Source organism: Hyaloscypha bicolor, assembly GCF_002865645.1.
Source record: "Hyaloscypha bicolor E unplaced genomic scaffold K444scaffold_183, whole genome shotgun sequence".
Taxonomy (NCBI): domain Eukaryota; kingdom Fungi; phylum Ascomycota; class Leotiomycetes; order Helotiales; family Hyaloscyphaceae; genus Hyaloscypha; species Hyaloscypha bicolor.
This window is the reverse complement of record NW_020194685.1, coordinates 501,652-512,439: the sequence shown is the minus strand read 5'-3', so window position 1 is coordinate 512,439 and position 10,788 is coordinate 501,652. Positions and strand designations below refer to the sequence as shown.

At 44.8% G+C, this 10,788-nt stretch overlaps 4 protein-coding genes across 4 annotated transcripts; 1 reads left to right on the top strand and 3 right to left on the bottom strand.

The window, feature by feature from the left end:
• Window positions 1-747: 747 nt before the first annotated feature.
• K444DRAFT_260038 (uncharacterized protein) lies at window positions 748-1,913 on the bottom strand. The gene is made up of 3 exons (XM_024871400.1): window positions 1,737-1,913; window positions 1,552-1,671; window positions 748-1,492 (listed from the first exon to the last, which is right to left on the bottom strand). Exons 1-3 carry the CDS (start codon window positions 1,797-1,799, stop codon window positions 1,028-1,030), a joined length of 648 nt encoding a protein of 215 aa, XP_024727051.1. The 5' UTR covers window positions 1,800-1,913; the 3' UTR covers window positions 748-1,027.
• Window positions 1,914-4,060, bottom strand: K444DRAFT_260037 (uncharacterized protein). The gene is made up of 6 exons (XM_024871399.1): window positions 3,508-4,060; window positions 3,046-3,437; window positions 2,940-2,971; window positions 2,209-2,869; window positions 2,143-2,156; window positions 1,914-2,098 (listed from the first exon to the last, which is right to left on the bottom strand). The coding sequence occupies exons 1-6, from the start codon at window positions 3,611-3,613 to the stop codon at window positions 2,029-2,031; spliced, it is 1,275 nt and encodes a 424-aa protein (XP_024727050.1). The 5' UTR covers window positions 3,614-4,060; the 3' UTR covers window positions 1,914-2,028.
• Window positions 3,382-6,218, bottom strand: K444DRAFT_260015 (uncharacterized protein). Its single transcript, XM_024871398.1, has 5 exons — window position 6,218; window positions 5,890-6,160; window positions 4,619-5,828; window positions 3,508-4,540; window positions 3,382-3,437 (listed from the first exon to the last, which is right to left on the bottom strand). The coding sequence occupies exons 2-4, from the start codon at window positions 5,954-5,956 to the stop codon at window positions 3,682-3,684; spliced, it is 2,136 nt and encodes a 711-aa protein (XP_024727049.1). The 5' UTR covers window positions 5,957-6,160; window position 6,218; the 3' UTR covers window positions 3,382-3,437; window positions 3,508-3,681.
• Window positions 6,219-6,841: 623 nt separating this feature from the next.
• On the top strand, window positions 6,842-7,929 carry K444DRAFT_259994 (uncharacterized protein). Its single transcript, XM_024871397.1, has one exon. It carries the CDS (start codon window positions 7,166-7,168, stop codon window positions 7,862-7,864), a length of 699 nt encoding a protein of 232 aa, XP_024727048.1. The 5' UTR covers window positions 6,842-7,165; the 3' UTR covers window positions 7,865-7,929.
• Window positions 7,930-10,788: the final 2,859 nt, after the last annotated feature.

Below are 10,788 nucleotides of genomic sequence, written 5' to 3'. Positions count from 1 at the left end.
TTATAAATATTAAACTAGACTTTATTATTTTATTATATTTAATATATTTAAAAATATTCTAATTTTTCTGAAATATATAAAATAAAATAAAATATTAAAATATTAATTATTATTTTGAATTTAGAAGAAAAATAATAAATAATCGAATTATTATTAATTTTTAAAGTCGGAAATTAAGAAATTAAAAGAGAACTAATCTCACTTAAAAATAATAACAAGTTATAACTATTACTTTTATAATGGCTAAAATATGAAAGCTGTGGACATTACATGCCATAAGTCAATATGATCTAACTATTTGCTACTCTCTTGATTGACAGATCTTTCTAATACAAGATATAGCAAATATAGCAGACTATCAGCTGGTATTGTCTCACCAGTAAGTGAATCGAGTTGCTTACTTGAGACGCTCCTATCAAGTGGCTATCCCCAAATTTCTACAATTGGATGTCGGAATCATACCACAATCAGGCTGTATCACGTTAGGAATCTCAACCTCTTGAGACCGACAGCTCAGCAAGAGTATTGCCTCAACTACAGGAAAAGTTTCATTTTATTTGAATCTTCGAAATAAATACGTTCTAAGCCAAATAGAGTAACAATTCAAGGATTTTCACTGATATCCTCTTCTAGGCTAGCTTCAGTTGGGATTTGAAGGTTAACTGAGCTCTTCTGCTCATTATTATCTGCTCCCGGACCTTTACACAGTATTCTATTCTCAATCCGTTGCTAATACAGTAAAATATACTTGCCATTACCTACGCATCTATTCTTCTGCTAGCTGATTTTGAGATGAAAATACCATAACTTTATATGAAACCCAAGATCCTTATTATCTTTTAGATGCAAATACCAATACAGCAATCATTTATTACCATTCGTCGCTTTGAAAATAGCCAGAACGCATTCTCCCCACTTAACCCTCCCAAAAAGCCCTCCTTATCCTGCATCCTTTATGGATGCGCGCGCATGGCTCTGATACTCGTCCATTTTCCAACAGACCCACTAAAAAGGAAAGTTCTTGAGGTCAATCTTGTTTCCCTATGTCCGTTTCTACTACCAGGTCTCCCTGTGGTTCGCTATGAACGCTTTCGATATCAGTTGCCCTTTTTGGACCTCGCCGGAACCATCTCGGTATGATTCCACTCTTGTCGTTGGCGATGGTTCTGTTCTTACCCGCCGATTTATTGGCCTGTGTTCCTGCTCGCGAACTCACAGCAGCGTTCCCTTGGACGTTGCTGGAAGCGACCTTGAGGCGGCTCGCCGGTTGGGAAGAAGGGGACCTTGACGCCTTGTCTCCAGGCTGACTTTCCGACGCTTTCGGATGTAACTTCCAGTCGCGCTTTTCGCCTTCAGAAATTAACCACATAAGTAATCCAATTATGGCAGCAAGAGGAAGACTTGTCGCCCAAAATATCTTGAATGGTAAGGGTACGAGGATATCTCCTTCCTTAGCCTTCGGCCATTCAAACATTGGGATTGTTAACACAACCTAAGAGACACAATTAGACGTCGCTCTTTTGAGGATCGGGCAGAGAGCGCCGAACATACTGCAACGACGGTGAAGGGTAAAAAGACAGCTGTCAGAATGGAAATTATCTTCATCCTCGAGGTGTCTGCCGTAGTCATTAGAATTGCTTTCGTGGAAGACATGTTGGTGAGAGATATCAGCTATTTAATGCAATCAGCGTCCAGCTTTCGCGTTGGAGTTGGGCTAGCCAAGGGCATATGCTTACATTGTCCTTGATGCCCGTAGCTCTGCGATCAATCGTTTCGACTCGGTTTCGCAATGCCTTCATTCTAGACTGCGCCCTTCTGTTTTCGCCCCAGACTTGCTCTTGCTCAAATTCTTCCAGTTTTGGATGCCAGTACTGCCGTCTCTATACTCATTTAGTCGGGTGAGTTGCGAATGATGTGACCTCTTGATTTACAGATTTATGGGATTGATGAACATTTACCTTAGACACATTCCTTTCTACGTAATTGATTGCCTCGTTTATGGCAATCTCGGCAGACTTGATGCTCCATTCAAGTTTTTCCAGCCACTCGATACCCCAGAGAACCTTGCGAAGTATGTCGGTTACGCCAGCAGCTTTCTCTGCGCCAGATTTAGCAAACTCAGGAGAGGCTATCTCTTCATACAGTTTTTCGCTGGCCTAGAAGCGTATTAGATGAGGACGAGATACTGCTTTGGAGGAAATTTTGAACCTCTAGCTTCATTGTGTCTTCAAGATATTGAGCAACATTTTCATACAATCCCGATAAGATCCAGATAAGGCGGGTGAGTTGAACAATAAATACCAGGTTTCTAGCGCTGTATTTGTCGAATTTATATCTCTCATTAATCTTTGTGACTTTATCAATATCAAAGACCAGTAATGACTGGTGTCCTGTGTCCTTGCCTGTAGACATGTCCTTGATTGTTAATTGCGATTGACTGCTCCTCTGGCGTTCACTGCCCTTTTGTGCAGGTGACTGACTACTCTTCTTTTGACCCTCTTTAGGCTTACAAAAGGGGCCTAAGAATGAACAAGTCCAGAATTCTCCGAGCCTATCCCCGGTAGTGCAAATGGTCGAGCAAACATTTCGAAAGGCTCGTTCATCTTTATCAGAGACCACATCTTTCGGTGGCTTCCAGCGGTCTCGAGGCTCGGTGGTATCCCTCTCTGTGCCAGGCTCAAGAATGATATGCGCTATGTTAATGGACATCCTCCAAGAGAGTTCTTTAGTATCGTCGTGGAGTATATCGGTGAATCCCCGAAAAAGCGACGCTGACCCGAAATAATCAACTACTGCGTCCCAAGCATCCTCGTGTGCAAAATGGAGGTAGGCATTCAATAATTTCGTTCTCCCTAGCACGTCAACTGCGCTTGGGGCTCGTCAGTACTTTTCTCTGTCTGAATCTGATTGGCAGTTGGAAGTTGGCGAAGGCGACGTACATGATTCTATAAGCAGCACCCCGATCAACACGCTTGATTGGAGGAATTTTATGTTAGCAGGTTACGTAAGAAAGTAATCGGCATATCAGAATATATGTATCCTCACATTCTCTTTGAGCAGCTCAATAACATCGGCTTTCGAGTGAGACACCGTCTTAGACGGGAAATCAACGATCCGAACCTCACCCTCTGTAATGTCCAAATCTTTTTCATTCCAAACAATTGGAACGCTGGTAGCGAGACCCTTGAAAGTATCAACTTTACTAGAAACTAGAGGGTTCGTCTTATCTTGATTCTTGAGCGCGTTTATCCGTCCTTGGAGTCTTGTTTGATCCAATTTGCCATCACGGATGGCCAAAGACGTAGACATAAATTGAGGGTGATGGGCACGATCTGCAAGGTTCTGTTTCCACGGGAAGCCTGAATCTCTTTGTAGAGGATGAAGAACGTCGTGGGCTGCTTCGAGGCTGGACATCATGAGAGAGATAGTCCCAAGATCTAGATGCCCTGATATATCAGTCTTCCTGCGTTTTTGAAAAGATAAATTATTGTGTTCATGAATACGCACCTAAGCTACCTAGCGTGTTTGCAGGGTTATGAGAGTTGTCAGGATCCTTTTGAAGCAGTTTTGCAGCTTGCAAGAAAGACGAGCATACGCTGCTCGACAAGTCCATGTCCCAGTGCCCTTGTATCCAAGATGGATCTGCTGAGTCTCTGGATGCGAAGAACGAGAGATCTGATTTTAGGAAGTAACGACAGTTCTCGTAAGAGCTCTGAATCTTGTCCTAAGATCTTCCCAGGAATATCCAAGTTTCTTTTTTGCAACCGCCCAATCCATTTCCAGCAAGTGATCGAGACATCGATAACCCCATGGCGGCAGGTACCCAATAGGCGCAGTAGCTCTCCTCTTCAGTCGCTTACTGACTTGATCCACCAGCTTCGAAAGAAACGGCCGTACTCTATCGTCGTCAGCGAATAGTTCGACTTGCAAAAGCGCTAATCGCAGCCACTGCTCCTCGCGGGCAAGTTGAGAAAAGACGTCGGCAGCATCGCCGCTTCCACTGAGAATATCTATCTCAGATGGCATCGGCAAGGGTCTGAGCGCGCCATCACGATAACGTTCCAGCTCCAGGTCTAGCCTATCCTGCTTGGTGTCAAGGTATTTTTGGAGCCAGGGTTTCTTCGAGAATAAGTTCGTGAACCTTTTATCCCTAAGGATCTTGCGATGGCACCACTGCAATAGTCGAAAAACAGCGTCAAATGATTCTTCACCTGGCACCGTCTCTACCTGGATAGGTAGAATCCATCCTACCATTTCATCTTGTGGAAGGGACTCTAAATTAACGGAGGAATGGGCTGAGAGCAGAGACATGGCCAAAAATGCTTGGATTTCGACTACCTCCTTCAGGAGACTGAAATTGGATCCGACTAGGTTTTCCTTCTGAATTATGAGAGATAGATATCTGGAAATACTTCCAGAGATAATTTCCTTGAGGTCTTTCACGTTTCTAGAACCCTCGCCCCGCTTTTGCCTTTGCCCATTTACAGGGTTTTCAGGTTTGAGTACAGTCAGGATCTGAGCGAGGAGCCGTATGTGCCAACTATTATACATAGAACAGTCAGTTGTCGGAGCTTACGCTTTTCTCGTCAATGAGACCGAAATCGTCATGGGAACCTACAAATATGGTTCGTGAATAAGCTGACCTGTAATAGCCCCAGCTGCAAGATTGTTGACAATGGATACCACAAATTGGCTTTCGGTTTCATGGCTGTGCGCGCCAACTGCCTGGTCAGAGCCATCCTCTATTTGAGCTGCTCCAGCTGAGGAAAGGCTGTTCCAGTCATCGTAAATCGACTCGTCAGCGTCGAGCTCGAAACGAATTGCTATGGAGCAGAGTTGCTTAACCGTGCGCGTGATAATGTCCGGCATAGCATGAAGTTGGGATATACCGGTTTTCTTCACCAGAGCAGCGTTGAGGTTGAGTAGTGATGAAGCTGCGGGCTGAATGTTCTGCTCGCCCGATTTCTTGATGCCAAGTCGATCTCTCAGCTCTGACCAGGATGGGCAACTCATGGTTTCTGCTTCGAGCTTCTGACTAATGTTGCGGAAAGAAAAGACCGCCACCAAGCATTGTCCTTTTCTTGGTGCGAGCGTGATAGGGTGTCTACATCCATGGGTAAAATTGACCGACTTCGGAGTTGGACTGGTGGCGACATGGACAAGATCTTGTGGCTCTCTGTTCAAGAAGACTGCCACGTCCATGCACATAATCTCCTCGGCATTCTCATCTTGCTCAATCATCGAGGGGTCCTTCCCTGCGACAGTCAGTACAGGTGACCTTTTGTCACCAATTGGTGACACTTGGACAGTATATGCTATGTCCGAGGGTGTGGAGTGCGGCATGGAGGGGTCATTCCACATCTGGACGTTGCCGCCTATCTGCCATGAAATATCGGACTCATTAGCACAAACAATGGCAACCGCCTGGATCAACCTTCCGTTTTGGATGTAAGTTGTTGCCTTTTGGTACATTCGTGAATCATGGCCAGCAGGACTGTCCGTCCGGACTTTTTGCGAAGGCCATTTACAATCGACGAATCCTTGTTTAGTGATGAGCCCCGGGCCAACAATTTTGTCGCTAAGTTTGAGTCGGAGTCCCAAATCGAACGTCCTTGTCGAATTGCTTTGGCCTTGCCAGAACATTTGCCGCATTCTCTCTGGCGAGTTTGGGTTTGGGTCCAGGCTAGAGTGATATCCTTGGATACACTGAGCAGATTCAAACCCAACCTTATACAGCCTCAACAGGCTGAGATCGCGACCCAGAATTGCAAATAGTCCATCACCCGCAACGACAGACGGCGACGGATACAACTCGGGAGATTCAGCTCCTATCTCGATTTAGCTTATTACTTGAGGTATAAAGTACTGCAGTCAGTGCCAATAGCCTACCTGTTGAGCTATTCTCCAGTTCTCCCCAACTCGGTGCTTCTTTGTCCAGCTCGGGAATTGCACTCATGTCTCGATCTGTCCTTGCCAAAGTTTTGCGGAGTCGAGTCTGCCGGTTGGCCCCGCGAAAGTAGGTAAGGAAGGTAAGCAGACTTCCATGGGACGAATAGAGTAAGATATGGTTCGCACGCGGTAGCCTTGTTCGAATTTAGATTTTGTCCGCAATCAACTTCTGCGATGTGCAGTTTATCTCTATCGAGATTCAGTCGTGTTTCTGGGATCCCTTGCGAGTTAGTACGGTTAAAATCCGCCCAGGACGGAAATCAGCTACTTGAATAGAGGGATCGAATTTCTTCCGGAGATCCGAGCCTTCTGATAAATAAAGAGGCGCCTACGGCATGGTTCTCAATGGCAAGCTGAAAGCCGGCTTGATTGCAGGGTTGAAATGATGGTTCCACAGGTGCGCCACACACTGTGCATTATGCACAGCAGTACGACCGAAATCCCATCCAGAGCCTTGCGTGTAGTATTATGTCGCTATGGAGCACTTAACTCGATATTAGAATCAACCATCTCTCCGTTATGGTCCTACTTACCGTATACCCCATAAAAGATACATTTCGAATTGAATATCATTTACCGACATTGGGGTGCTAGGCCATGTGAACTTGTGAGTCGTTGAGCGACAAAATAGGCGCAGATGCTCCATGTACCGAACGGAGTGTCTTTTGTGTAACCAAACTAGAATGCATGGGGAGCTGGAGGGAATATCACTCCCAGCCGCTCCCAGCTTCCCAGGTTTTATTGGATGAAAATAAGGAAGACGGCTGGCCCGAATCTGCACGCTGTCCGAACCTGGTAGTCTTGGTGGACACGTGGACTAACCGGAATTCGGTGTGATGAAGTGGTGGGGTTGGGGGTGGAAAGAACCCGCTCAAGCCGCTGTTTTTGCTGCTGCCTTATGGCCTTGTGTCAACCACAACCTAAAGTCTTAGTTTTGGCCGGTCGCGGTAATAGTGGCGCTCCGTACACGAGGACGTCGGGCGCAATATGCCTCATGTTCCATCCTCACGACTGCAATGACAAAGGCGGTCGTCATTCAACTCACCACCTCAACACCTCACCTCCACCATTAACCGATGCTCCTTCTTCCTTAGCAACGAAAGAATAGATCCGTGCTGTGCTTCTGCTGCGCATGGAGTGACCTTATAAGGTTATCAAAAGACGCACACGTCTCTCCGCCACTACTCAACCTCCAGAGACTCCATATCAACTAGATATGTCCAACGAGCTTAAAAAAGCAATTTATCTCCTCCCAACCGAGGGCGATGGCTTCGACAGCTACAAAACCGCCAATCCATCATCTCAAATTTCCCGACCCTTAATCACCAATTACAAGAAGTCGCAGGCTCTAAGGTTTCGAGCGTCGTTGGTTGGCGTCGTCCACGGCACCCTGTCAACAGGAGATCCGGCCTCTTTGATCGTCACTGAGTTCCGCTTCGAATCGGGCGATGCGGCACGACGCTTCAAGTCGGCTACTATAGAGTATGTCTTTCTGTCTGAAGATGAAACCTCCGACGAGCTTAGACCCGAAATATACAACATCGCGCCCTCTGGTGTGTTGTCAATAGATCCTCTGGACACGCCGGACACGTTGGCCTCGACCACTGTAACTTCAGTCGAATCTCCTCCGTCGCCGGGGCTCCCGCAGCCGCGCGTGGCTCGACGCGAAAGTATTGACTCTATGGCGACGATAAAACATGCTTCTCGTTTCCGCTGGGACTTGTGCCAAACCCAGGACGGCCGAGAGCATGCTACCCTGATAGGACGCACCCGGATCAGGGAGGAATATGGTGGGGAGAATATCGCAACATGGCTCCTTCAGGAGAATCGCTCGACTACAGTCGGTCCGACCCAAACACGACAAAAAAAAATAAAAACCACCACAATACTAATTGATATAAATCGTATTAATTAAAACTATACTATATACGCTAGGAATCAATTCTATAGTCTCAAAATTATAATATCTTTATTATTAAGGGAGTTATAATATATGTAATTAAGCGAGCAAATATTTTTGCGCTTTGTATGGTCATTTTTTAACTTTGGCTGTCACGTGACTGCCCCCCCAGGTTGACCGCTCTTCCATAATTATATTAATATCTCAACAACCACAAACCTAATCAACTATCCCTTTTATATACTTCCAATGGCTACCTCTGTAAGCCTTCAGAAGCGTAAGCGAGCTGATTCAACTCTTGATTCAATTACAGTTCTCACCATAGCTGAAGAAGCTGCAATCCAAGCAACTCTTGACGAACGGCATGGGAAACCCTCTAATATAGAGGACGATTCTAATGGTTCAGATATTGAACAAAGCGATAAATTAGAGCTTGAAGATTCAACTCTCTTTTGGGTTCAGCGGAAGCTTATTATTGGTGGTAATGAGACGATTATTTTGGAGAAGCCTATATTCGCATAGCAAGAGCAAAGACTTACGGCACAGACTAGTAAGTTTCTTATCTTTATATTATAATATAAGTATACTAATACTATTTCTAGCTTCCCAGATGCTAAGGTTAAGGTAGTAGAGGCACTTGAAGCTTGTTCGATTGAGACTATGCGGAGGTTTTGCAACCGTATATTCCGTTGGATAGATGCATATCGGAAGGGATTAAGTATTAAACAAGCTGCTTGGTGCGTAAAGAAGCAAAAACGCCATAGAACGATATCTAAAAAGGTAATGGACGAATGGATAATATGCAAAAGGATGGGGAAAAAAAAAAAAGCTTGAGGTTAAAGGAGCAAGTTAAGCTAAATAAGTAAGCTAGTTTTGATGGCAATTAGTTCAGCTAATAAGTAAGCGTTGAAACCCTATTTATATTATAGTCCAGGTATGAATTAGTATTATAGTTAGTACTTATTTTATTAATAATGGTGGAATGCGCCTAATCTCTCCTTGGGGCCACGTACCTTAGCGGCAGAGGTTTTTCAATTAAGATTATAGGGCTTATAGTTGATTATTTATTTTATTAATAATAAGGCTGCGTGAGCATGCCCTAATCTCTCCTTGAAGTCCGGGTCACGTGACTTAGCGAGCAAATATTTTGCCGGTTTGCGTTATGACGGAAAATCAAAAAAAGTAAAAGGCTCCGTGCACTTTAGGGCCTTAATTATTAATGAACCACAAATTATACAAAAATCTGATTAATCAGTATTTTCGCCGGTTCTATTCTATATCGCATCACTTAGTATAAATAATGAAGGTTGTGCGTTGAAAAGCTTAGTTATGGGCATAAAAGAGCCGACCGTTTTGTCGTGTTTGCGGTCGGACCGCACTGTATGAGCCGGCCATTCCCAAGCGGAGTCCTCCAGCTACGGCCGCTGCTGCGCTGAGACGCTGCCCAGGCAACGACGAAGTTTCGTGCAACACTCTGAACATTCAAGCCCGAAGTCGACCTCAAATACTCCATGTCCACGGCTCTCAAGAATGTTGCTGGTCTCGTGCCCAGGAACAACCCTATCTTCTTCAAAGTGGACGAACCACAGATGGGTAATCTTGGCGTGATAGACAAGAAACGTCTCGACGAAGTCGATCTAGCAGACCATACGAGCGTCATTTCAATAAGGCGATAGTCACAGAGAGAGCTAGAGTGTACTTCAACCAGGATGTTTCGGGGCGGCACAAAGCAGAGGAGCGAGGAGCGAAGACAATGAAATTGGTTGAGTACCTAGTTTCGTGGAGAGAACCTGAATACAACCGCCTAGACTTGGCAACTACGTCATAGTTTTGCAGGGTCAAACAATGAACGTGATGAGATATTTTGAGTCGGAGCGTGGGCTGAGGGGGATTGGCGTTCTGTTCACGCCCGTTCGTCAATACGAGCGGTTTACCAATCGGGCGCTACGATTGGTCAATCGGCCTTCCGATTAATCAATCGTAGCTCCCATTGATCAATAGGAAATGGAATACGATTCGCAAGCCACAGTGGGTCCCGATTGATTAATCGAATGGCCGATTGATCAATCGGGTAATATTGAGGTCTCGGGAATAGCAAAAGCTTTACTATACATGCCTCCTACTACGTCTAGGCGCTCCTATAGCTACCCTAGCCCTTTTTGGTGCCCTCCCCTCCACTTGATCACCTGATTCTCCTCCTTCTCTAGCTCCATTCTCACGTGCTTGCTCCTCAGCTACTCTCTTCTTTGCTCTCTCAGATACTCTTCCAGCCTTCTGAACTAATGCAATTGAACCACGATTATTCTCCTTTGCTACCGCTTTAGGGAGGGTGATTTTATCCCTCTTGTGGGTTGTACCAGTAGTAGGTAAATCAGGATAAGTCGATTGGGAGGTGATTTTATTAAGGGCACTATGCGGCCAGAGAGTAATAAGCTCGCTATACTTAGTAGCTAAGCGGTAGCCCTATTTTAATTAGCTTTTATTAAAAGTAAGGCTTATGAACTATATACCTTTGGAGTCTTTTCCAGAACTCTTACTGGAATTCTAGCCATTTCCGTACCGAATCTATATTACTTTGGGATCTGGAGGGTTACAATCTCTTGAATATTATATTCAAGAGCTTTGGAATTCGCCCTCTTTACTATATTCTCCTTCTGTTTTCTTATATACTCCGCAACCCTCCTAGTTAGCTCAGATAAAATCATCTCCTCAGCTACTTCCTCCTATTCTACTTCCTTATTAACGAAAAAGCTATCCTCTCTATCCTCTCTATTCTCTCTATCCTCTCTATTCTCTCTATTCTCTCTATTCTCTCTATTCTTTCCAGAAGCACTACTTTTAATAGTACCTTCTATAGGCCCTATAGCCCCTAGGGCCACATGTATATAGCAAGCACTCTCCTTATAGTCTAGGAAATCAGTAGGTAGCTTTTGTTTAAA

What these genes read in the sequence shown, in the direction of transcription:
- K444DRAFT_259994 (XM_024871397.1), top strand. Translation starts at nt 7,166, where the DNA reads ATGTCCAACGAGCTTAAAAAAGCAATTTATCTCCTCCCAACCGAGGGC.
- K444DRAFT_260038 (XM_024871400.1), bottom strand. Translation starts at nt 1,799, where the DNA reads ATGAAGGCATTGCGAAACCGAGTCGAAACGATTGATCGCAGAGCTACG. An exon ending in CTACGGGCATCAAGGACAAT is followed by an intron (nt 1,672 to 1,736) that starts GTAAGCATATGC and finishes TGCATTAAATAG; the next exon opens with CTGATATCTCTCACCAACAT. An exon ending in TACCCTTCACCGTCGTTGCA is followed by an intron (nt 1,493 to 1,551) that starts GTATGTTCGGCG and finishes TGTGTCTCTTAG; the next exon opens with GTTGTGTTAACAATCCCAAT.
- K444DRAFT_260037 (XM_024871399.1), bottom strand. Translation starts at nt 3,613, where the DNA reads ATGGACTTGTCGAGCAGCGTATGCTCGTCTTTCTTGCAAGCTGCAAAA. An exon ending in AAACACGCTAGGTAGCTTAG is followed by an intron (nt 3,438 to 3,507) that starts GTGCGTATTCAT and finishes CAGGGCATCTAG; the next exon opens with ATCTTGGGACTATCTCTCTC. An exon ending in GGTGCTGCTTATAGAATCAT is followed by an intron (nt 2,870 to 2,939) that starts GTACGTCGCCTT and finishes ACGAGCCCCAAG; the next exon opens with CGCAGTTGACGTGCTAGGGA.
- K444DRAFT_260015 (XM_024871398.1), bottom strand. Translation starts at nt 5,956, where the DNA reads ATGAGTGCAATTCCCGAGCTGGACAAAGAAGCACCGAGTTGGGGAGAA. An exon ending in ACTGGAGAATAGCTCAACAG is followed by an intron (nt 5,829 to 5,889) that starts GTAGGCTATTGG and finishes AAATCGAGATAG; the next exon opens with GAGCTGAATCTCCCGAGTTG. An exon ending in CTTATTCACGAACCATATTT is followed by an intron (nt 4,541 to 4,618) that starts GTAGGTTCCCAT and finishes TATGTATAATAG; the next exon opens with TTGGCACATACGGCTCCTCG.